We start from the raw sequence: 27,370 nt of genomic DNA on the forward strand, positions 1-27,370 counted from the left end.
AAACACTGATGTTCTCGAGAGGTCCAGTTCCAGGACCTTATTTGCAACGATCAGTGAATGCCGCCTGAGATGGCTTGGACATGTTCGCCCTATAGGGAAAGGACGTATTCCGAAAGATCTCCTATATGGCCAGCTTGAATGTGGCTCACGTCCAACTGGTCGCCTGCACCTGAGGTACAGAGATGTGTGCAAGAGAGATCTTAAGTCGGCTAACATTGACGTAAACTCATGGGAGGAAACAGCGATTGACCGGTCAGCATGGAGACAAATTGTCAAAGCAGGGGTGAAGGAAGCTGAAGCTACCAGATTCCAACTCAGAGACCAGCGGCGACAGAAGGCACCTTCTGCCAACACCACCACATTCAGTTGTGCAGGATGTGGCAGAGACTGCCACTCTAGAATTGGCTTGTTCAGCCACCAAAGAAGATGCCGACCATGACCGAAACCCATCGTCTCTTTAAGACGGACGGAGGCCAATTATTATTATTATTATTATTATTATTATTATTATTATTATTATTATTGTTATTATTATTGCAAGAGCTGAATTCATGGATCTGAATTCCCCTTGTACATTATGAAGGACTGGGGGGTTGTTTGTTTTTCTAAATTGCTATTATTTCATGGAGGTATCTAACGATTGCCTGCGCGTGCATGTTAACACGGTCCTCGTTGGTCGATTGACTTGCGCGCGCCCATTCGTCCGTTCCGGTGCGCCTTTTCTGTGGCGTGACGTCACGAGCGGCCACAAAGCAGCGGCAGTCCGGTGAGTGAACGGCACCGCGTGCAGCGCGCTTTCACCCTCGCGCTCTTCACCGCCGAACACCGACACCGGACACCGACACCGGACACCGGACACCGACACTCCGTGCGCTTTTAAGGTGAGATTAGACCTGAGGATCACGCGCACGAGCTCTTTAAAGGCTGCTCATAGAGCTTGAGGAATATATCACTGTTATTATTATTATTATTATTATTATTATTATTATTATTATTATTATTATTATTATTATGTTTTAACATCATTATGTGTAGATTAGATTTGAGTCTGATTATTGGATTGGTTTTCATTAATTAACATATTTCCACAAAATACTTTTTTTGCAAGTATGTCTACAGTTATTACTGATGATATTTTATTTTTGACACTTTTATTAGTAGTAGTTGTATTGTTTGTATTATTATCATAATGTTGTAACTTCATGATGCTTAGATTAGACTTGAGTCTGATTATTGGATTAATTTAATAAAACCAATCTATTTTAGCAAATCCTCGCTTTGATTCTTATGTTTTATGAAGTCTACCTCCATCTGAAACCAAAATATATCAAAATAGAAAGCATCCATTATTATTATTATTATTATTATTATTATTATTATAGCCCACTATTTCTCACAGATGTATCCATGGTGACCCAGGTACTTCCTAACCATCTCTTTCTTCACCACAGGACACATCTCCCTCTCCATCTTTTCTCCCCTTGCCTCTCTTTTGGATGTCATTACGATGGGACTCTTTGATGCTCTCCGAGATTTCAGTTTACTGACATGGCTGAGGGAAGAGAGACAGTCCAGGAGGTTGATCCTGTTCATTGTTTTTATTGCTTTGCTGTTGGATAACATGCTGATGACGGTGGTGGGTGAGTAAACCTAAACATCTGTGTTTACACCTGTAACATGGAGAGAAACACTTTGGTCTGGAGATAAACTGTTTAGTCCGTGATAAACTATTTAGTCACATGTTAATCTCATTAATGTCCAGGGTAGAGGATGAAACCATGAAGCGCGCACACACACACACACACACACACACAGGTTTCAGCCCTCCACCAACACATCTTTTCTGATGAGTGTCACAGTTATTCAGCTGGTTTATATGTACAGATCCTAATCTATAATTTATTCCTATAATTAGGCAGTAAAAACCTGTCGGGTCATGCACATGTAAACAGGAGGTCATTTAAAGTTAAAAGTGTTGATTGTATATAAATAGGACGTTTACTTGCCGATTAAATGACATCAATGTGGGCAATTATTATTATTATTATTATTATTATTATTATTATTATTATTATGAAACAGATGCACTTACACTCAGATTCACCAGCACTACGATAGTATGATAATATTTGGATGTTAAATGTTGTTCTTTTATCGATGCTTAAAGCTTTTGGGAAACACTTGAATTAACTCTTTTTTTTAATGCATTTTAAAGAATGATTAGCAGGATCAGGTAATGGAAACACTACTTCCTAAAGGACAGGGCTTTTTATGGTTGCTGTTTGACTTGTAACTCAACATATAGATGTGTGACAAATTAAAGGAAAACTGGTGGCTGTTATACTGTAGGGTTGCAAGGTGGGGGTTTGAGGGAGGTGGCACATGGGGGGGGGGGGGGGTATTTATTTAGCAGGCATCTTCTTTTCCCCTTAAAGCAGCGGTGTTAAACTCAGTATAGTGGCCCAGACCAAATAAATCAGGGTTGGGTTTCTCAAAAGCCTCTTAAGGCTAAGAGCGTCTTCAGCTGCCTCTTAAGATCCATCGTTAACTAACGTAGTTTTCCTGAACAACATCATAGCAAAGTAGTCTTTTCGTTTGCTCTTAATTAACGATGGACCTGGATAAGAAAGAGCGTCTCCTCACAGCCAAATACACAGAATGCACCTCTGAGGGACTCTTACAGTCAGTGGGCGGAGACTACTGTTGAATCTGCTGCCGGTGTTCAATTATTTTTCTTGTTCACTGCAAGTACATTAAGTTAATTATTAAATAATTTTTTGCAAAACATTATGAATATATTTCAATATGTTACGGAATTACGTATGGATATCGGAATGTCACACTGATATCACCACATTTTAATCAAATTGAACTCCATTAGGTGAGTGATTATCTCATTTAGTGTTATAAATGAGACACATTTCTGCACCTCTAACAATGTGTGTGTGTAAGGGAGAACACTGCCAACATGGCATTGTGAATAACAGCTGAAATGATCCTGACTGCATGACTGGGTAACGATGAAGTGAGCAAACATGGGGAAAACATTTTACTTAATTATTTAGCTGATTATTTGTTCATTCTTTCATGTGAATATTTGTTCATTTAATTAAAAAACACGCTTGGAATAAAAAATGTTATTGCTCAAAAATGTAAAATAGTTTAAATTATTAATTTCCGCAGCCACTCGAAGCAAGTAAGGCACCATGATGATGATTATACATTAAGATAAATATAAATAAATAAATACAATAGTCAAGTGCGGTTATAATGTACTTTCAGTGCAAGAGCAATCCAATTCGGGCAGTGCACTGTCTTCCGCATTCCAGGCATATATGGAGTGTTCCAGGGCCACAATTGTTATTATATTAATCTCCACATATGTAATATTCCACATATACGTAATGTTTAACGACAATACAATATATTAACAAATTTTAACACGTTATATTTCATTGTTCTTTGGTTAAAAACGAATGCCATGTGACCCCATCGACTGGATTTAGCAACTACTAATGCCTTCAGCAACGACAATATGAATGCCTTTAGCAGCTACTAATGCCTACATTGAAGGCACACGTTGTGAAGATGCTCTGAGTAAAGTTGCTCTTAGACTTTTGTTTATGAGTGAGTTCAGGAAAACCACGTACAGAGACTTTACATTAGAGGCATTTAGCAGACTCTCTTATCCAGAGTGACGTACAACACACCCAGAGCAGCCTGGAGAGCAGTTGGGGGTTTGGTGCCTTGCTCAAGGGTACTTCAGCTATTCCTGGTGGTCGAGGGAATCGAGCCAGTGACCCAAAGCTGCTTCTTTAACCATTGCTTCAATAACTATGGCTTCCCCATAAAGAGTGCTACTAATGAAATGCACATTATTTAATTGTTTTTCGTTGAGACAACGTTCTTTGCTTAAGAGCATCTTTAAACTCACTCATTAGCCCTAAATTGCAATGTTATCAGGAAACCTACCCCAGTTTAGTGACCAATCACACATCAACAATTCCTGTTAAATGTGTTAATTTACTGGCAGTTATCTGGAAATGTATATTCTGAATGTACAAAGGGATTGAAAATGCAATTCTAAATAACGGTTTTATCATGCAGTGTATGGCACAATACGGTGTATCCCTTTTGGATTTCTCTACATTTTGTAGTGTTATACATCAAAACTACAATCAATTATATGTCACATTTTAATTTAGCTTGTTAATAACATAATAACATATCATTAGCACATGTTAGTAGCTGTGTTTATGGCTCTGAGTTTGATGATGATGGATTCTCGCATCAAAGGCAACACATGAGTATCTGGCAACACTAGTGATGACTCCTTTCGTGAGCGAAGAGACCAATCCTAGAGTCACAAGTCCTGTCACATATGCTGCACTGGTACAAACGGCTGGTAGTAGTGTTAGTGGCCTTCCTCTTGGCACGCTTCTCATTAAGTAAACCAGTTCACCTCTCCTCAAAGACCTGGATGCACTCGCTGCAAGTGCTGCGCCATGTTGCATGGACTTTGGCAGTGCTTTCCTGGGCGTCAGGGTTGATTACACATCTCTTGAGGTTGTTTGAGCGTGTCCTTATATCTCAACCTTGGCCTGCCCATTGATCTCTTTCCGCAGCTCAGTTGACTGAAGAGAAGTGCTTTAGGTATTCTCGTGTCTGCCATTCTGGAGACATGTCCTACCCAGCGAAGCTGTGCCTTGATGATCTGGCTTTCCACACTGGGGACACCACAACACTCTAGGACGTTGACATTAGAAACCTTGCCCTGCTACTTAATGCCACAGATGGACCTCAGGCAGTGTTGTTGAAACTGCTCCAGAAGTTTGATGTGGCAACGGTAGGTTGTCCACGTCTCGCAGCCAAACAAGCGCGAAGTGAGAACCACTGCTTTATACACATTGATTTTTGTATGCAGCCCTACACTATGCTCATCCCACAGTCTACATCTTAGCATTCCAAATGAGCTGCTAGCTTTAGCGATGCGCCGTGTGATCTCATCATCTATGGTTGAGGAGTTTGACAGAACACTGCCCAGATAACAAAACTTGTCTACAGACTTTAGAGGTGCGTTGTTGATGGTGATGACTGGACTGGTGTAACTCTTGTCTGGAGATGGTTGGTATATGACCTCAGTTTTCTTAATACTGATTGTCAAGCTGAATCTCTCTGACACACGGGCGAACATGGATGTTATCAACTGGATATCCTCCAAGGTATGGGCGACTAAGGCACAATTGTCCGCATAGAGCAGGTCACGGATCAGCATTGACATCGTCTTCGTATGAGACTGAAGGCGCCTTAGGTTGAACAGGCTGCCGTCTGACCAAAACTGTATGTAAACACCCTTGTCTAAGCCCTGAAAAGCATCCAGTAGCATGAGAGAGAACACGATGGAGAAGAGGGTTGGAGCAAGAACATAACCTTGCTTTGTGCCATTGGTAACAGGGACTGGGTCAGATGACTCTCCAGACTCCTGTATTCTTGCCAGCATACCCTCGTGAAAGGACTGGATGATTGCTATGAACCTATCTGGACAACCAAGTTTTTGTAGGATTGTCCAAAGGCCATCACGTTTGACAGTGTTGAACACTTTAGTCAGGTCAATGAACACCATATAGAGGTCCATGTTTTGTTGTCTGCACTTCTCTTGAATCTGCCTTATGGCAAATATCATGTCTGCTGTTCCTCGTCCCAGCCTGAAACCGCATTGTGAATCTGATTATATTAACTCAATGAGCTTCTCTAACATCCTGTTTAGGAGAACTCACGCCAATATCTTTCCTGCAATTGAAAGAAGAGATATGCCTCTGTGGTTGTCACAAATGGTCCGGTTACCTTTACACTTGTCAAGGTGTACATTGGAGACATCTTTGAAATCTTTGGGTACAGCTCACTTGTCCCAGATCAGAACAAACAGTTGGGTAAGTTTCTTTGTCATGTAGGTGCCCCCATACTTGTATATCTCGGCGGGGATGCTGTCTGCACCAGGGGACTTCCCTGTAGCGGTCTGTCTGATGGCTCTGGTGACCTCGTTTAGTGATGGTGGCAGATTTAGCTTCTCCAATAATTGCCTTTGGGGAATCGCTTCTAGAGCTTCCTCCGACATTGCTGAAGGGCAGTTGAGTAAGATGTTGAAGCGCTCTGCCCAACGACTCAGTATCACTGCCTTGTCAGGCTCTGAGTTTAATGCTCTACTTTGCCCCCTAGTGGAATAACAGTGACTATCTCTTATTTCAAAATGTATCACTATGAAGATGATTTTAATTTACAACGCCTCACCTAAATTCATTTGACTAGCCGAATTAAGACCTTTATCTATAGACACTATATGTTTGCCACCCCAATCTTAGAAAGAAACATCACTGCAAATCAATACAAGGTTCTTCTGACTGATCATATTTATCCTACGAGAGAACATTTCTATCATCATGGCCATGGTCTCTTCCAGGATGACTCCGCCCCATCCACAGAGCTCACTAAATGGTTTGATGAGAATGAACATTTATATAATTCACATGCTATAACCTTAACCTTCATAATCACCAGATTTCAACCCATGGGAATACTTATGAGAGATTCTGGAGTGACATGTTATACAACCCCGATTCCAAAAAAGTTGGGACAAAGTACAAATTGTAAATAAAAATGGAATGCAATAATTTACAAATCTCAAAAACTGATATTGTATTCACAACAGAACATAGACAACATATCAAATGTCGAAAGTGAGACATTTTGAAATTTCATGCCAAATATTGGCTCATTTGAAATTTCATGACAGCAACACATCTCAAAAAAGTTGGGACAGGGGCAATAAGAGGCTGGAAAAGTTAAAGGTACAAAAAAGGAACAGCTGGAGGACCAAATTGCAACTCATTAGGTCAATTGGCAATAGGTCATTAACATGACTGGGTATAAAAAGAGCATCTTGGAGTGGCAGCGGCGCTCAGAAGTAAAGATGGAAAGAGGATCACCAATCCCCCTAATTCTGCGCCGACAAATAGTGGAGCAATATCAGAAAGGAGTTCGACAGTGTACAATTGCAAAGAGTTTGAACATATCATCATCTACAGTGCATAATATCATCAAAAGATTCAGAGAATCAAGAAGAATCTCTGTGCGTAAGGGTCAAGGCCGGAAAACCATACTGGGTGCCCGTGATCTTCGGGCCCTTAGACGGCACTGCATCACATACAGGCATGCTTCTGTATTGGAAATCACAAAATGGGCTCAGGAATATTTCCAGAGAACATTATCTGTGAACACAATTCACCGTGCCATCCGCCGTTGCCAGCTAAAACTCTATAGTTCAAAGAAGAAGCCGTATCTAAACATGATCCAGAAGCGCAGACGTCTTCTCTGGGCCAAGGCTCATTTAAAATGGACTGTGGCAAAGTGGAAAACTGTTCTGTGGTCAGACGAATCAAAATTTGAAGTTCTTTATGGAAATCAGGGACGCCGTGTCATTCAGACTAAAGAGAAGAACGATGACCCAAGTTGTTATCAGCACTCAGTTCAGAAGCCTGCATCTCTGATGGTATGGGGTTGCATTAGTGCGTGTGGCATGGGCAGCTTACACATCTGGAAAGACACCATCAATGCTGAAAGGTATATCCAGGTTCTAGAGCAACATATGCTCCCATCCAGACGACGTCTCTTTCAGGGAAGACCTTGCATTTTCCAACATGACAATGCCAAACCACATACTGCATCAATTACAGCATCATGGCTGCGTAGAAGAAGGGTCCGGGTACTGAACTGGCCAGCCTGCAGTCCAGATCTTTCACCCATAGAAAACATTTGGCGCATCATAAAACGGAAGATACGACAAAAAAGACCTAAGACAGTTGAGCAACTAGAATCCTACATTAGACAAGAATGGGTTAACATTCCTATCCCTAAACTTGAGCAACTTGTCTCCTCAGTCCCCAGACGTTTACAGACTGTTGTAAAGAGAAAAGGGGATGTCTCACAGTGGGAAACATGGCCTTGTCCCAACTTTTTTGAGATGTGTTGTTGTCATGAAATTTAAAATCACCTAATTTTTCTCTTTAAATGATACATTTTCTCAGTTTAAACATTTGATATGTCATCTATGTTCTATTGTGAATAAAATATGGAATTTTGAAACTTCCACATCATTGCATTCCATTTTTATTTACAATTTGTACTTTGTCCCAACTTTTTTGGAATCGGGGTTGTACCAGGATCATACTACAATATATTTGCTACTTTATAAAATAACAATTCAAGTAACTCTGTGTTTTCAGCTATTTCATACACTCTCAGAAAATAAAGTATATTATTGTACCTTTAGGGGTACAATGACTTGTCACTGGGTCAGTACCCTCTAAGGGATTTATTTGGACGCTTTATATACCGCTTAGGAACATATATGTACCTTTTTGGCCCTAAAAAGTTACACATAGTTACCTTCAAAAACATCAAAGTCAAAGTCCCTCCCATGCCAGGACCGGATCTTCCCAGGCAGTCTCCCATCCCAGTACTAACCAGACCCTTAAGACACATTGGGCAGCGCCAATGGGATCTCCGTTTCCATTGCCCTTGGCCTCTCGCCTATACAGCTAGGGTTAGAGTGGGGGGGCAGGTCCTCTGGTAACCACAAGAGTTTGACTCCCCACTCACATCTGTATTGCAGCATGCCTCACCAGATGGCAGTAGGTACCATTTCTATGGTGCTCTTTGGTATGACCCAACCACAAGTAGATCTCATGATCTCCTGGTTGAGAGACAGACACACTAACCATGAGGCCAGCTCGCAGTCCATGATTATCTTTAGGTCCAATAATGAGCTCTAATGGGTACATTAAAGTAATACAGCCACCTATATAAATTCAGTCTTCCCTATGACTCCGTGAAAACAAAGATAGTTATGATAATTTTCATCCACAATGCGATTGAGAATAATAAGCCTTTGATAATAAAAAAGTGGAAAACAAACACCACCACCAAAGCAGCATGGTCGAGCAGACGGGAACTGCAGCACCTTGTTGTGACGTCAATCGGGGAATCTCCAGGAACCGGAAGTGCGCACACAGTGTCTGAAGGCAGGACTTTTCAACATCATTTTCCATCAGGACCAAAGGAACAGAGACACGCCCAGTCACTTAATAACATGGCATTTTATTTAGAAGTATTATGGTATTAATGCAGTGTTCCTTTGTGGTACTTTACAATACTGAAAAGGATTTAAAATAATACTGACACCTAAATAATTTCACTCTTCTCTCAGACTCCGTGAAAATAAAGCAATCTGGCAGACAGATGATGCACTCGATTGTATACACACACACACACACACACACACACACACACACACACACACTCCATTAGTCCTGAGTGTTGAAAATATAGAATTGCCTCAAACTTCTTTACACTGAAATGCAAATGTGACATATACAGCTGTATACAGGCAACAAACAAACGAGTGAGCCGTGTGTGTCCTGCACAGCGGCAGTGACGCAGGCAGAAGGGCGATATGTGCACGAAATATTATTTGTCGATTAATATTGTCAGCTGAGGAAAATTAACTTTTCATTCTGACTGGTTTTCCAGAAGGGATTGAGTCAGCAGGGATTTTACTCTTCTTTTATTATTTTGGTTCAGTAGTTGGTTGGAAATTGTAGGTCCCTGAGTGTTGAAAATGCTTGAAAACAATGACAAACCCAGGCTTAAACAGTGCGTAGATACTCTTAGGTAGCTGGGAAAATATTTTATTTTAGCCTTCAGGTAATAAAATAAATAGAGGAGATCTAAACTCGCACTGTTCTGGTACACTGGCTGCAGTCTAGTGACGACTTTCCACTACAGTTGTCTCCACTAAGCGACATCTCTCTGTGCCACTCTGTGCTTTTGGGAGGTCGATGTCCGGTAGGCAGTTGCTGAATTGGAATAAAAACAATCAATCATTTTATCTCGGCCTGAGTTATAACTTATTACAGGAATTACTGTTATACGAACAATTACATCAGTAAAAGATTCTAACAGTAGCTGGTATTGGTAATTATTAATGTAAACAAAAGCAGGTGGTCTGTTCCAGTCGTCCCTCCGCCATGTCCACTTGCTGAGATCTGAGTGGCAGGCAGTCGCTCACTTCACTGCGGTAATCCGTGTGATGGTCCTGATATGGTTCAAACCGGTAGGGCTCCATCCCGAGCCCCACATTCTCTCTCTCCTCCTCCTCCTCTACCCCAACTAACTCCTCTTCATCCCCATCATACGAGACCGCTCGCATGTTTTCAGCGATGTTCTGTCGGCACGCTTTCCAGGCAGGACTTCCCCAATCTACATCATTTCCAGTTTGGGCCATTCTCAGTGGAAGAGAAGGGAATTCTAGGCATCACTTTATGACAGGAGGTTTAAATGTTTTATTTTGTTGAGTTTTCATCTCCACACCTTGCGATTACATCAAAAATTGAAAGTTTGTGTTAGAATCTATAAAATGACACCGAGGAGACCCGTCCGTGTCAGTATCACTTTAATGTACATTGTACCTTGGGGGCCAAAAATGAACTCCTACTGTACCCCTGTTTCTGACAGCATATGCGTTTGCTCAGTTTTATACATGAGACTCGGTCATAGTATCTTGACGAGCAGTACCTGAGCCAGAATATATTCTACACAGATAAACTGATCTAGGCTGATTGTACTTGCTACAAATGAATTCTGCATGCTACTATGACTTTTTTAATGGAATATTTACAGTACATACTTTTTAGCATGAAATTATGGAGAAAAGGTACTGGGCAAGCTACCTTAGGGCATAGAGACACCAACATATCTGAAGTCAGAACGGCCAGCCTGCCTGAGTCAGACCAAGCCAAGGTTCAGCCCTCTGACTCAAATGGTGAATATCACCTTTGACCGCTACTCTCCAGTACTGCACCTGGTGATTTGTGTCTCCCTGTGAGTCCACTCCTTGTGTTTCTGGAAGAAGGGCGCAAGTACGGAAGTTGGGCAGCCTACTTGCTAGCAGCAGCGAAGTTAGCACCCTTACTGCAGCAAACTTTTTCAAACCCACTAAAGACTCTTCAATTACAACATTGCTACAGCGTCGAGCAAACGGGAAGCGCCACCACAGGAATGATGGGGCAGGGACAATGCCTACGGGACCCCCTGCACCTGAAAGTCCCAAATGCCATCGCAAATACATCTCTTGGATCAAGATTGCATCTTGGAATGTAAGAACCATGTCCGATACCTCCTCGTCCAAATGCCACGCTCCTGAGCGACGTTCAGCTCTTATTGCATCTGAGCTACAAAGACTGCGCATTTACATCGCAGGTCTAATTGAGTTTTGCATCCCTGGTACAGGTGAATTCACAGAGGGCAATTGCACTTTCATCTACTCAGGAAGGGACAGCAACCAGCTGAAGCCAGAGGGCTTCACGATTGTGATGAAATCCCACCTCAGACCAGTAGTAGTCTCTTGGGAAGCTATCAACTTGTGAATAGTCACTATGTGTATCCTGCTGACTAAACACTTTCACACCACCATTATCAGTATCTATGCACCAACCTTTAAGAGACCAATGGAAGAGAAGGCACTCTTCTATGAGCAGCTAACCTCAGTACTTGCAGATGTACCACCCACTAACAGGCTCTTCCTCCTGGGTGACTTTAACACAAGAGTTGGTACCAATACTGATGCCTGGCCAAACGTAATCGGGCCACACAGCCTTGGTGAGGAAAATGCCCAAGGCACCATACTACTAAAACTCTGCACAAAATTTGGTCTCGCGATCTCAAACACCCTGTTCTCACACTGTGATATCCATAAGGGCACCTGGAAACACCCTCGCTCACAGAGATGGCACATGATCGACTACATCATTGTCAGACAGCATTACCAGAGCGACCTAGCAGACTTAAGGGTCTGCCACAGTGCAGACTGCTGGACCGACCACAGAATGGTCTGTGCTAGGCTCAATCTGCATTTTCACATCTCCACCCAATGCAGACTCTAGAAAATACTTCTCTGCCTAAATACTGCACACCTAAACCTACCTGAGGTCAGAAAGGAGTTCAAGGCCACCATCAACTCGAAGATGCCAGACATTGATGACCTGGAGGGTCTCTGTTATCAAATCAAGTCTACCCTGTACAACACTGCCATGGAAACCCTTGGTCTACAAACTAAGAGACACCAGGACTGGTTTGATGAGAACAACACCACAATTCAACAGCTACTGCCACCAGTGTTACCGGGCAGCCCTAAACCTCTGTCAATGTGAACTCTGCCACATGCAAAATCAGTGGTGGCTTGACAGAGCTGCCGAGATTGAGTTCTATGTGCAGCACCACGATTCCAGGAGCTTCTTTGAAGCTGTTAGATTGCTTCCTGGGCGGCACGGTGGTGTAGTGGTTAGCGCTGTCGCCTCACAGCAAGAAGGTCCAGGTTCGAGCCCCGTGGCCGGCGAGGGCCTTTCTGTGCGGAGTTTGCATGTTCTCCCCGTGTCCGCGTGGGTTTCCTCCGGGTGCTCCGGTTTCCCCCACAGTCCAAAGACATGCAGGTTAGGTTAACTGGTGACTCTAAATTGAGCGTAGGTGTGAATGGGAGTGTGAATGGTTGTCTGTGTCTATGTGTCAGCCCTGTGATGACCTGGCGACTTGTCCAGGGTGTACCCCGCCTTTCGCCCGTAGTCAGCTGGGATAGGCTCCAGCTTGCCTGCGACCCTGTAGAAGGATAAAGCGGCTAGAGATAATGAGATGAGATGAGATTGCTTCCTCAATCTAACAGCTGAAGTGCTGAAGAGGGTGCTGAAGTGCTCTCTCCACCTAGCAAATTTCTTGGCTAGGTGGAGAGAGCACTTCAGCACCCTCTTCAACCAACATGGGATGGCAGATATATCAGTCCTAGATGACATCTCTCAAGCCAAGATCATACACAAACTCAAGCTGGCTCCAACACTCACTGAGGTTGAGAATGTACTTAGACAACTTAAGTCAAGGAAAGCACCGGCTCCAGACAGCATCCCTAGCAAAGTCCTCAAAGCAGGGGGTCCACAACTTGTTAGCGAACTCCACAAGCTTTTTCTAATTATCTGGGAAGAAGAGCGTGTCCCCAGTGACTTCAAGAATGGCATAATCATCAAGCTTTTCAAAAAAGAAATGCCATTACACCTGTGAAAACTATCGTCGCATAACACTTCTGGCTGTTGTTGATAAACTATTTGCCTGAGTTATTCTAAACCAAATATGGCCTTGGATTGCTTCATACATACCAGAGGCACAGTATAGTTTCCAACCTGGTCGTTCCATGCCAGACATGATGTTCGTTCTCAGACAGTTGTTGGAAAAATGCCGTGAACAGCATCAAGAACTTCACCTCATCTTTGTGGCTCTAGTTAAAGCGTTTGACACTGGGGACAGGGACCTAGTTTGGCAACTGCTACTGAGAGTCAGGATACCAGCAAAGCTAGTAAACATCATTAGCAGCTTCCATGATGGCATGGTATTGCAAGTACTGGTGGATGGTGAAATGATGCCACCTTTCGAGGTCTCATCGGGACTAAGGCAAGGGTGCATACTGGTTCCTACGTTGTTCATCCTTTGCTTCTCCTTCGTTGTGCGCCATGCTCATAAATCCATGGAGAATGCTGGGATAGACATCAAGTACAAGCTTGATGGTGAGCTGTTCAACCTTAGGTGCCTGAAGACCAAATCAGCCAAGACCACCAGACTGAATGACTTCCTGTACGCTGATGACGCTGCCTTCTGTGCCAAAACAGCAGAGTCACTTCAAAGCGTAGCAGAGGTCCCCCTCTGCTACATGATGACTCCCCCCCCCCCCCATCACCATAGATAATCACAAACTTACCTGGGCACACAGCTTCACATACCTTGGCGGAGAACTTTCTGAAGATGCCTGTCTTGACACCGAAATCAAAAGACAACTCACCAGGGAAGCAGCTGCTTTTCACTCACTAACCACCAGATGTTGGAACCGTAAAGGCCTTTCGCTTGCCACAAAAATCACAGTATACAAAGCTCTGGTCCTACCATGCTTACTCTATGGTAGTGAAACGTGGTCCACACTCGTGCATCATGTTCCATCAAAGATCACTAAGACAAATCCTTAATAGAATAGAATAGAATAGAATAGAATAGAATAGAATAGAATGCCTTTGTCACTATACACATGTACAATGAGATTAAAGCATCTCCAATAACAATGCAAACAGCGTGTACAGAGGGAGAGAGAGAGGAAGGGGGGAAGGGAAAAGAGAGAAGAAAAAAGGGGGGTAAGGTGCACAGTCTGAGGTGTATGTGTTGTGTTACACATTATGGAGTGAGGTATTGCACATATAAAATATTGCACAGTAACAGTCACATTGTAAGCTCAAGTGGTGGCACAAGGTGACCAACGTCAAAGTGCTGAGAAGGGCGAGCTCCACAACTATACTGTAGAGATCATGATCCACAGCAATCGCTTAAAGTGGCTTGGCCACGTTTGTAGGATGCCAGACTACTGACTGCCAAAGCAACTCCTCTTCAGTGAGGTAGCTCATGGAAATAGACTGCGCGGCTGACCAAAGAAAAGGTGGAAAGACTGTATTAAGGAGGACATCAAGATCTTTGACCTGCAGAACAAGTGGCATAACCTAATGGCCAACCCTCCCACCTGGAGGCACCACATAGCCAATGGCAAGCTTCTGTGCAAGCAGAGAATTCAACAGCAAGCTGAGGAGCAGTGCACCTGACAACACTGAAGAATCCCCATCGTTAGTATTGACAGGGACTGTAAGTAGTAGCAGAAGTAATATTTAGCAATATACATATTGCTAAATATAATATTGCTAAATATTTGTTGCACTCAGATATGAGCACTGTCCTGTTATTTCCACAAGGAAAAATGCTACACGCCTTTGATGACCAATTTTTTAATATGGTGGCACCAAAACTCTGGAACGCGCTTCCAGTCAAATTGTGCAATTTATCATCTTTGGATATTTTTAAATCTTGCCTGAAAATGTACCTTTTTAAATTAGCTTTTTAGTTTTTAGAAAGGGGTGGCACGGTGGTGTAGTGGTTAGCGCTGTCGCCTCACAGCAAGAAGGTCGGGGTTCGAGCCCCGTGGCCGGCGAGGGCCTTTCTGTGTGGAGTTTGCATGTTCTCCCCGTGCCCACGTGGGTTTCCTCCGGGTGCTCCGGTTTCCCCCACAGTCCAAAGACATGCAGGTTAGGTTAACTGGTGACTCTAAATTGAGCGTAGGTGTGAATGTGAGTGTGAATGGTTGTCTGTGTCTATGTGCAGCCCTGTGATGACCTGGCGACTTGTCCAGGGTGAACCCCGCCTTTCGCCCATAGTCAGCTGGGATAGGATCCAGCTCGCCTGCGACCCTGTAGAACAGGATAAAGCGGCTACAGATAATGAGATGAGATGAAGTGTACTATATTATTATTATTATTATTATTATTATAGATAAATTACAATATGTCGTTTCTTGGATCAAAGCAGAGATTAGTAATCAACAAACTGAATTTATCACACCTGCTATCATAACTGATATTAGAAGGTTGAACTGTCAGTAACTTTCACTAATTTGAATTCATGCCTGTATATCTGAGACACAGGGGGCGTTACAGAGCACCACATCACTCCTCCTCTAAATACATCACTCCTGAACTCACAACCGATCTAATCAATGAGATTTAGACTTTGAGGTGGATTTGAGCATCTTTGCTGACACTGGTGATTTTGTCATGCCATTCATACACCTCTCTTCCCCCCACCCCCTATCTCCCCCTCCCCCTTTCTCTCCCCCTCTCTACCCCTCTCCCTCTCTGTCCCCCTCTCTCCTCCCCTCTCTCTCTCCCCCTCTCTCTCCTCCCCTCTCTCTCCCCCTCTCTCTCTCCCCCTCTCTCTCCTCCCCTCTCTCCCCCTCTCTCTCCTCCCCTCTCTCCCCCTCTCTCTCTCCCCCTCTCTCTCCTCCCCTCTCTCCCCCTCTCTCTCCTCCCCTCTCTCCCCCTCTCTCTCTCCCCCTCTCTCTCCTCCCCTCTCTCTCCCCCTCTCTCTCTCCCCCTCTCTCTCCTCCCCTCTCTCCCCCTCTCTCTCCTCCCCTCTCTCCCCCTCTCTCTCTCCCCCTCTCTCTCCTCCCCTCTCTCCCCCTCTCTCTCTCCCCCCCTCTCTCCCCCTCTCTCTCTCCCCCCCTCTCTCCCCCCCTCTCTCCCCCTCTCTCTCTCCCCCTCTCTCTCCTCCCCTCTCTCCCCCCCTCTCTCTCTCCCCCTCTCTCTCCTCCCCTCTCTCCCCCCCTCTCTCTTTCCCCCTCTCTTTCTCCCCATCCCCTTCTTTCCCCTCCCCCTTTCCCTTCCCCCCCTCCCACCTCTCTCTCCTCCTCTCTCCCCATGTCCCTCCCCCCAAATCTGGCAGTACCCATTATCCCAGGCTACCTGTACTCGGTGGACAATGAGGCTTCCACTGCAGTCAGCAACTACTCCGTCTCCTCTCAGTCTCCGTCTGCAACCTTCCAGACCATCGTCTCTCTTTACGATAACTCCACTCACCTGACCAACTTCGTCCCGCAGGTCAGCACCCCAGGCATGACCTTGCCCCCGACTCCGACCCCAGCTCCAAACGCCTCTGACTGCCTCAAAACGGACAAGCAGCTACTGAACGAGAACGTAAAAGTAGGGCTCCTGTTTGCCTCAAAGGCCACTGTGCAGCTCATCATCAACCCAATCATCGGACCTCTCACCAACAAGTGAGCGCACACACACACACACACACACACACACACACACACACACACACACACAAAGAATCTGAAAACATGTTTATGCAAACAGTGTTGGAGAGCAGAAATATCCAAGCAAATACAAAGAAAATGATATTTTGGTTAAAAAAAAATAAAAAAGAGAGAGAGAACTGCCATCATGCATTTGTATTTTTCACACACTGTTCTTTTGCCTTGTCGTGTTTCTCGTTGTGTGTGATCCAGCTGATCTCTGCATTCATGTGCATGCTTTCTGCAAAAATATGACAGATGCCTTACCTCATATTCCACTGGTTGATTTATGAGCTCCAGTTTCATTTCCTGAGAATCACACTCGTTTTCAGAGTGTGTGGATATTTTGAAGAGACAGAAAAACAGAAGGAGACAGAAAGTAACATGATTACATCACGATGATGATGATGATAATAACTAATAGAAAGTTTGAGGATGCAAAGAAATATTACTTAGCTTGATTTTTTTTTTAAATTCTGAAATCTAGCTTTCTAAAAATGAAATTTTTTATTCAAAGTTGAATTAATGGAAATGCAGACGTGAAATTCAGTAACAGCACACACTCACGGCCACTTTAATAGTAACTTGTTGATGATTCTAAGCTTCCTGTTCTTGGCTGCAGGAGTGGAACCCAATGTGTTCTTCTGCTGTTGACACGCTAACCACTAGGCCAACTCACGGTGCAATGAAAAGTCTAGGATGTCAGAATTTTTTGTATTTACTCGCCTACTTTGACAAATCCTACGAAGTGTTCCTTGATAACCATGACTGATGATTTCTTGACCCTCCTCCCCAAGAACACACAAGGATGTAAACGATGATTGGTTGGGGTCAAACTTGTTGTGTTTTCAGTCTCCGGACCAAGACACAGCAAGAATTTATGGCACCATGATTATCTAATCTGACATGCTGATCATCATGAAAGACAAAAATATCATGTAGTTGGATACTGGCTTTAGGGGTCCAGGCACCCAGATTTTAGGCAGCATTTGCGATTGAATGATTGTGAGTCTATTTTCCACCATGGAGATGTAAGCAGGACTGATATGAGGACATGACTTTGTTAAATGTCATATTTCATGGGTCAGATGGTTGAAACAATTTCAGCTGTCTGGTCACAGCGATGTCCAGCATTCTGATTTTGTACATTGCACTATGCTTTTGAATACTGAATACAACCTGTCTAGATGTGATGCTGTTATTACACTGTTAAGTTGCTGAATTTTGCCAATATGATGCTCATTCTACAATTGTGGGTATATTTACATTTGGGCGACACGGTGGTGTAGTGGTTAGCGCTGTCGCCTCACAGCAAGAAGGTTCTGGGTTCGAGCCCATCGGCCGATGGGGGCCTTTCTGTGCGGAGTTTGCATGTTCTCTCCGTGTCCGTGTGGGTTTCCTCTGGGTGCTCCAGTTTCCCCCACAGTCCAAAGACATGCAGTAGGTTAATGTGGGGTGGCCTTGGGCTGAAGTGCCCTTGAGCAAGGTACCCAACCTCTAACTGCTCCCTGGGCGCTGTGGTATGGCTACCCACTGCTCTGGGTGCATGCGCGCGCGTGTGTGTGTGTGTTCACTGCTTCAAATGGGTTAAATGCAGAGGATGAATCACACTGTGCTTGAGTGTGCATGAGACAAAGGTTTCTTCTTCTTCCAGTGTTGAAAGAAAACAAAAAAATTGAATTATTTTTTTCCATTAAAGTTTTTATTGGCATAGAACACACTTCAAATTTAAAGTATTTTCAAACCTTAAACCTGTAAGACTTTAAGCATTTATTCAAAAATTCATTGTTAAACTGGACAATCCATTAACAGAACTGACGATAACAGAGTTGACAGTTTCCACCATTTTGAGGCTTAACTCCACATGCTGACCTCAAACTAGCTCCCACATGGCATGTATAAAAACAGAATTTTATGGATTTTAATCCTATTATTGTTTTTAAAAAATGAGTGAGAGATTCACTCCAACATCATAATAACAGAGTTGATGAATAATTAATCTACTGTTGGTGTAAAATCCTCAACATTTTGTTCAAATTAATGAGCGAAGAAACAGAACACACCTCACTACCTTTCTGAAGTTTCCTGCCAGAGGAAGTGACATCACTCAGTGTAGATGTCATGTGCATTATTAAAAGTCTTTGTGGATTTTATGCGGTTTTATAGCAGAGTTAACAGAGTTGACAAGAACATTGGGACGGATAAAAAAACTATATAATTTTTATAACTGAAATTTCACATAATACAGAAAATAGACTTTCTGTGCAGCTGATTTTACAACAATTAATAGAATAGCTCCCAAAAAACAGAGTGTTAGACTGAATCACTTCCTGTTTATTGGAGTTGAATGGATGAATCAGGAGTTGAAGACGGCCAATAATGTGGGGGGAGGGCTGGGAGTCATTTAGTTAATGCTTTACGGATAAATTGGGTCTAAAATGTACATTGAGCATCGCTATTGGTGAAAGTTTGTCATAATTTGCATTATTGTTCAAAACTGATTCAATAAAGATTTCTTTTGTGGAAAATAAGAAAAGGTTTATCTCAGAGACGCAAAATATACCCCAAATTCTAGAATAACCCATGCACATTCTCATAAACACTGACACAAACACTGTAATGCCTCCTACTTTTTGCAGAATAGGCTACCAGATCCCAATGTTCGCCGGATTCTGCATCATGTTCCTCTCAACAATCAGTGAGTGATTAACAATTCTGTATCTAACTGTCCTCTCTCTTTAACATCTTTAACTTTTTAAATGAACACTTGTGTAATAAAAAAAAAAACTTGGAAATGTAAATATAATAACTTCAACGCTGAAGTAATATCATACATGTCATCTGATAAAGAGCAGTGAAAACTGAGGATACAGTATAAAAACATCACCAGCACACAGATGGGTGACAAATTAAAGGAAGAAACTGTGACTCTCTTATGCTGTGGGGGACATTTATTTATTTACTTACTTACTTACCTATCTGGCATGGTTTTGGTCCTGCAGTTCTTTTGGCTGATCACCACCTTTATGATCTGACATAACCTTTCTATCTTGATGGGCGTGGTCTGTTCCAGAATGACTCCGTCCCCATTCACAAGGCACGAGGGCTCACTACATGGTTTAATGAGGATAAAATGATGTAGATCATGTTATGGGCTACATGTTCACCAAATCTCAACCCAGTGGAACAGCTGTGGGAGATTTTGGAGTGAAGTTAGTCAGAGACTCGTAAAACAGATTCCCAAGCTGAGTGAAAGTGTTCTAGTGGCTCATGCTGGTCTAATACCTTATTAACACACTTTGTTGTTTTTTCCTTTAATTTTTGACCTGTCTGTACTGTGTCTCTCTCTCTCACACACACACACACACACACACACACAACTTCTTCCTGTAGTGATACCTTATATTTGTGTGAATTATAATCATCGTTTAGTGTTTGCCTTCTCGTCAAGCTACGCGCTGCTGTTTCTGGCCAGGTCCTTGCAGGGAGTCGGCTCTTCATGCTCCTCTGTTGCAGGTAGATGACCATTTAAAACCTCCATATCTGCTGCCTAAACCATCTTTGTACATTTTATAAAGGATTGTCTAATTCTAATCTTGAATGTAAAATGGCTTTATCACTCACCTACAATCACTTTCTGCTTAATAACATACCGTATTAAGATAATGTATTGGTTTTCAGTCATCCAAAAGCTTTTATTCTATCCACATTCACTGGATATGAGTAATCGCACGCTCTGATTGGCTACTGTACTACTAAGATATCAGCTCATATACTGTGAGTAGAGAAAAATGAAATGGCAGAGTGTGTTGCTGAACCAACCGAGGATGAAATAAAAAACAAACCCCAAAAATACAGAAAAAAACCCCAACAAAATATGGAATAAAAGTATTTGATGGTAAGAACACATCTTTCTTTTATTTTTCAAGAATTATTATTATTATTATTGTCAGGGACGGGTTGGAGACAGATGTATGTGCAGAAGATAGATATATTTATAAAAGTGACAACAAGCAACCAATCCAAATCGGTGAGCAGAAGTCATAAATGTAGAATGAGCAATAGGTTGGGCGAGGCACAAACAGACAGTCCTAGGCACAGACAAAAAACGGAATCACAGGACAGGAATGAGAATCAGGAAACCAGGAGATCAATACAGGAAATAAAGTTCAGTATGTATGTAACATAGTGCAATACTTCGCACTGAGCGTGTGTTTTCAGAGTTTTTATATAGGCGCGCTGATGCGCCTTAATCCTGTGCAGGTGTGTATAGTTAATGGCGCTCGTGCGCGAGTCCGACTGATGCACACTCCACGGCATGCAGGTGTGACAGTTATCGCATTTTTCACAAATCGCTAGTCATTTCGCCGGTTTGTTTACATTCTAAGCGGAAATTATTTTGTCTGACATTTTGTATAAAGTTTTATTTATCGAATTTGCAAAAAAATAAAAATGCTGTTTCTCAAAATCCAGTGAATGTGGAGAGAATAAAACAGTTATTCCACTCAATCTCGTCATACATGGATTATAGACAACTCTGTGCTACGCACCTCGTCACCCATCAGCTCATGTACGACTCGATTTCAGGGAATAACTGTTAAATAGTGAAAATATCACACTTAACACACAAATATACAGATATACAGATTTTTAAAGGTGTATAATAAGCATGTGTGGCACATTAGGCTTTCTCGAGGCCAGGATGAGACACAGAATCAAAATATCATTTAATAATGCAATATGAAACTTGAAATATAGAGTATGTGCTCCATATTTTTTATCTGATTTGTGATGCTGAAAAAAGCTGAACTGGTCAAAGCAATTGCACTTTATTTACATCTTGGGAGCATTTTGATTAATCAGCCCTGTGTCAGCACGATGCAAGCGGAATGGCCAAAATGTGTATTGTGAGAAAAACTCTCTGTACTTTTTGTGTGTGTGTGTGTGTGTGTGTGTGTGTGTGTGTGTGTGTGTGTGTGTGTGTGTGTAGGTATGGGAATGCTGGCAAGTGTGTATACAGATGATGAGGAGAGAGGAAATGCAATTGGCATCGCACTGGGAGGACTTGCTATGGGAGTACTTGGTCTGTATCTCTTAACATTTTGTGTGTGTGTGTGTGTGTGTGTGTGTGTGTGTGTGTGTGTGTACATAAAGGGAATCGGGACTACTTGTCATGATTAGCAGTATTCTGGATCTGTTTCAGAGCATGAATGAATAAGATTAGGAAAAAGAAGACTTTATTTATCACACATACATACAGCACAGTAAAATTGTCTTCTTCAGGTATCCCAGCTTGTTAGGAAGTTGGGTTCAGAGCACAGGGTCAGCCGTGATACAGCACCCCTGAAGCAGAGAGGGTTAAGGGCTTTGCTCAAGGGCCCAACAGTGGTAGCTTGATGGTGCTGGGGTTTGATTCCCCCACCTTCTGACCAGTAATCATTAAGCCACCACTGCCTAAAAGAGTGTGTGTGTGTGTGTGTGTGTGTGTGTGTGTGTGTGTGTGTGTGTGTGTGTGTGTGTGATACAGTTGGCCCACCATTTGGCAGTGTGATGTATGAGTTTGTGGGGAAAACGGCTCCTTTCCTGGTCCTGTCTGTTCTTGCAGTGCTGGATGGAGGTGAGTTAAAACTCAATTAAAGTTGGTTCTCATTGATTGCTAATTAGCAGTTATTGTCCTGATTATTCATCTTTAATACTATTCACATTATAAATTTATACAATCTATTATTATTATTATTATTATTATTAAACATTTAATAATTCACCAGCATCAAGTTGGGGTCAATGTTTTTTACATCATATATTAAGTATCTGGGCGGCACGGTGGTGTAGTGGTTAGCGCTGTCGCCTCACAGCAAGAAGGTCCGGGTTCGAGCCCCGTGGCCGGCGAGGGCCTTTCTGTGTGGAGTTTGCATGTTCTCCCCGTGTCCGCGTGGGTTTCCTCCGGGTGCTCCGGTTTCCCCCACAGTCCAAAGACATGCAGGTTAGGTTAACTGGAGACTCTAAATTGAGCGTAGGTGTGAATGTGAGTGTGAATGGTTGTCTGTGTCTATGTGTCAGCCCTGTGATGACCTGGCGACTTGTCCAGGGTGAACCCCGCCTTTCGCCCGTAGTCAGCTGGGATAGGCTCCAGCTCGCCTGCGACCCTGTAGAACAGGATAAAGCGGCTACAGATAATGAGATGAGATGAGATGAGATGAGATGAGATGAGTCCAAAGATATGCAGGTTAGGTTAATTGGTGGCTCTAAATTGACCGTGAGTGTGAATGATTGTGTATCAGCCCTGTGATGACCTGGCGACTTGTCCAGGGTGTACCCTGCCTCTCACCCATGGTCAGCTGGGATAGGATCCAGCTTGCCCCCCGTGACCCTGGACGGGATAAGCGGTTACAGATAAAACAAACAAACATATATATATATATATATATATATATATATATATATATATATATATAAAATACACACACACACACACACACACATCACAAAAGGCCTACCTGAAAAATATGGACATGAATCAACTCCCAGACTAATCCTGTATTCTTTTCTTCCAATTGTGCCCAAAATTTTAACACTCAGCTCTGCAACTGTTTGTGCTTCAGCCTTCTAAAGTTGAACCAGAGGTGAGTAATGAACATTATTTTTAATATTATTAATATTATTATTCGACACTTTCAATCTGAGGTCAATATGTCTAATTTTGCCTGAGGTTTTGATCTTTTTCTACATTTATATGGTTGTGTTTGGATAAAGTCATGTTTTAAGTCAATGGATATCAACAAAAAAAGGTCATAAGGGCACAAAGACTTAGATGCTACATCATGTCTAGGGTGTCTTAGGATTATTTTAAACCTCGTGTTCTTCATTGGCGTTGGTTCATTTGGAATTGTGGTCGTATTGGTGCTTGTGATTTATTTCAGAATTGTGTTGGGTATTTGTTTAAAGGCTAAGTTTCACATTTTGTATTATTTGTGTTGTAGTGTATGTTTGTATTTTATAGTGATAGTATTTTAGTTGTGTGATTTTTATTTTGGTGAAATTAGAGCGGTGTCCACTGGGTATTTGTCATCTCAAATTGTTGCACAGGCTTCAGCGTCTTCCACTTGTCTCCTTAACACACTTATTCATGCACTGTATAAACACTAGAGAAGGAAGAGCTGTTTTTAAGACCAGTGGGGGGGTTCTTGACCTTGAGATTGTTGAGCATTAATTAATGAGTCTGACTTACAAGAAGCCGGAAATTTCTTCTTCTCTTCATGATTACACTGAGAATTGTAAACCAAGGGAGGAATTGTAGTTTTATATCTTAATATATATATTTTTTTCGGCAGATGATTTTGATGCACAATGCAAGCTATGTACTGTATATAAATGAGTTATGGTCTTGAGTCACTTTGCCTTATTGCCTTTACAATGACTGATCTCCCACATTTGAGTACACCGTGACATAACAGATGCCTCTTTTGACTAGATCAAGATCTGAGATAGACAAAAGAAGGATGGCACAGTGAACTCTCAGCTCAGACATTAGTGCAGTCTCTTTTGGTCTTCGTTAGCATGGGGTGAACTGTCACGGCATGTGGGAGACAGTGACAGAGTGTAATTTGTGATGGCCCGTGTCCATAGATAAGCAGCGTGTGTAATAAAGGGGAGCTGGTGTAATAAGGGCACACTGGGTAATTATCTCCGATAGCCAGGTGATGCTGTCTGTCAGGAATGCGGCGTAGAGACGGAGGGGCAGAGGTTTATTTATAGGTGCACTATTTCCAAATGTGAGGCAAGGTCAGAGAAACTAAAACAAACGAAACTGAAACAGAACAAACAGAAAGCAGAGTTATGGCAAGGAACAAACCGTGACAATAAGCAATACTTTGCAATGTGCATGAGTTCTCAGTGTCCTTTTAAGCGTATGTTGATTGCACTTTAGTCCAGGACAGGTGTGTGTACGTAGTCTTAGAGGTGCACGCTGCTCAGAGCATGTACACTACATTACATTACAGGCATTTAGCAGACGCTCTTATCCAGAGCGATGTACAACGAACCCAGAGCAGCCAGGACAGCAGTTGGGGGTTCGGTGCCTTGCTCAAGGGCACTTCAGCCATTCCTGCTGGTCCAGGGAATCAAACCAGAGACCGTTTGGTCCCAAAGCTGCTTCTCTAACCTTTAGGCCATGGCTTCTGCATGTGAATGGAAGTTTGATGGATGTGACACTGTCACTGTGGCATTTCCAAAAAGCATTAACTCCATAATGAAACTTGCAATAAAAATGAATGAGAAACAAGAATGTAATTGAATAAAGAGCCAGTCTGTGAATAATTATTTCATTGCTGATGATTCATCTTGGGCCAAAAAAAATTAAAATTGAATTTCTGCAAAATTGATACTGAATTTTTGTTAGGTCTAGAAAGTTCTATCACGTTGTATTTCCATACATCAAATAAATCAATAGAATAACTGAGAATTTGGAGTGTGAGAGGTGTATCTTTGGTTTTATAGAGAGTATTAACTATACAGCATTTCCAAAGAATACTAGCTAATTAAATTCAAAAACAACAACTAGAAGGGCACTCGGTGGTGTGCATACCTCTGCCAAAACCACATAGTAGAACATCCAGATGTTTACCAGATGTGGATCAACATCAAAATCAAATCACTAGGATTTGATTTGAACCGAGGATAATACGAAAGCTGGACACCAAATTTCATCAAAATCTGTTCACTATTTTTTGAGTTACGTTAGGAACTGACAAAAAAAAATCCTGGATCTACAGACATATCTGGATTTGCATCAAAATCTAATCAATTGTTCCTTGGCCCATGACTCACCTTTCCTCCAAATTTCATCAAAATCCATTCATTACTTTTTGAGTTGCAATAGTAACTCAAAAAACAAACAAACAAATAAATGGAGGCAAAAACATAACCCCCTCCAACAAAGTTGGTGGAGGTAATAAATAATAATCAAATATCCCATGCACTGAGCGGCTGTGGTTGAAATGATGGATTCTCTGAGGTGACTGGTATAGGACTATTTTGTGAGGGGCGCAGTACTACGCCAGTCACCAAAGACAACCCATAATTCCCAGAGTCTCTCAATGCACGGTATATTGGATTTATATCCCTCATCAAAAAATTCAAAACTAAAACTGTTAAGATTGAATCTCAGTATAAACTCACTGGAGGCAGCCATGTTTGCTGTTTACGTCAGAGTGACCTTCAACCTGAGCAGGTGCAGCATACCATGCTATCGCTGCCTCACTAGGTATGATCATGATACGTTTATCTACACACACAGAAATGCTCACGGAGCCACAGCTGTGACTTGAGTCGGCCGTACAGCTTGAAATGGTGATGTCAGTTCAGAATCAGAATTACTTTATTAATCCCCGGAGGGAAATTCAAATTTGCTACAAAGCTCCTGAATCAGAGAAGAAGTAAACGTCTAAAAATAGAAGATAAAATCGTCTGAAAAAAGAATAAAATAAAATAAATTTAAATAAGTTTAATAACTTCAAGTAAAAGCAAAATGAAGTGATTCTATATACAATGATTCCTATATACATGTATTGCACCTGAGTTAAGGATACAGTATACATGGTAAGACAGTGTAGCACAGTTATACAGTGGCGTTGTGCAGCTTGACTGCAGCAGGTAGGAATGATTTCCTGGGTCTCTCAGTTGTGCAGCGTGGAAGAATCAGCCGTTTACTGAACGTGCTCCTGTGGCTGATCAGCTCCTCATGTAGAGGGTGGGAAGGACAGTCTAAGATTGTCTTTATTTTGGACAGCGTCCTCTTCTCCAACACCACTGTCAGAGAGTCCAGTTCCACGCCTACAATATGGCCGGCCTTCCTGATGATCTTATTGAGTCTGTTCGTGTCCTTCACCCTCAAGCCGCTGCCCCAGCAGATGACAGCGTACAGGATGGTGCTGGCCACCACAGACTCATAGAACATCCACAGCATCATTCGGTAAATGTTGAAGGACCTCAGCCGTCTCAGAAAATAGAAACAGCTCTGGCCCTTTTTGTATACAGTGTCCACGTTTTTGGACCAGTCTAGTTTATTATCCAAGTACACCCCCAGGTACTTCCTCCACCACGTCCACACTGACCCCTTGGATGTTAACAGGGTTCACCGGAGCCCTGATTCTCTTCAGATCGACCACGAGTTCTTTCGTCTTCGTCACGTTGAGCTGTAGGTGATTCTTCTTGCTCCACGTGACAAAGTTGTCCACCACCATCCTGTACTCACTCTCATCACCACCGGTAATACGTCCAACCACTGCAGAGTCATCAGAAAATTTCTGGAGGTGGCAGGTCTCTGTGCAGTAGTTGAAATCAGTGGTGTAGAGAGTGAAAAGGAAAGGAGAAAGGACAGTCTCTTGTGGAGCCCCGGTGTTGCTGATCACTCTGTCTGACACACAGCACTGCAAGTGCATGTACTGTGGTCTGCCAGTCAAATAATCCACAATCCAGGACACCAGTGGGGCATCCACCTGCATCACTGTCAACTTCTCACCCAGCAGAGCCGGCCAGATGGTGTCAAAAGCACTGGAGAAATCAAAAAATATGATCCTCACAGTGCTGGCTGGCTTGTCCAGGTGGCCGTAGACT

General features: G+C 42.6%; 1 protein-coding gene across 1 annotated transcript in view; it reads left to right on the top strand.

The window, feature by feature from the left end:
* Positions 1–779: 779 nt before the first annotated feature.
* slc18a2 (solute carrier family 18 member 2) overlaps positions 780–27,370 on the top strand; it is a 61,015-nt gene continuing 34,424 nt past the window's right edge. Inside the window, exons 1-8 of the mRNA XM_060934804.1 lie at positions 780–881; positions 1,452–1,640; positions 16,402–16,732; positions 19,396–19,454; positions 20,189–20,272; positions 21,747–21,839; positions 22,284–22,373; positions 23,336–23,379. Of these exons, the coding sequence (XP_060790787.1) occupies positions 1,508–1,640; positions 16,402–16,732; positions 19,396–19,454; positions 20,189–20,272; positions 21,747–21,839; positions 22,284–22,373; positions 23,336–23,379 (834 nt within the window). The 5' untranslated portion in view covers positions 780–881; positions 1,452–1,507. The remainder of the gene's footprint in view (positions 882–1,451; positions 1,641–16,401; positions 16,733–19,395; positions 19,455–20,188; positions 20,273–21,746; positions 21,840–22,283; positions 22,374–23,335; positions 23,380–27,370) is intronic.

The sequence above is a fragment of the Neoarius graeffei genome, chromosome 11 (assembly GCF_027579695.1).
Source record: "Neoarius graeffei isolate fNeoGra1 chromosome 11, fNeoGra1.pri, whole genome shotgun sequence".
NCBI classification, from domain to species: domain Eukaryota; kingdom Metazoa; phylum Chordata; class Actinopteri; order Siluriformes; family Ariidae; genus Neoarius; species Neoarius graeffei.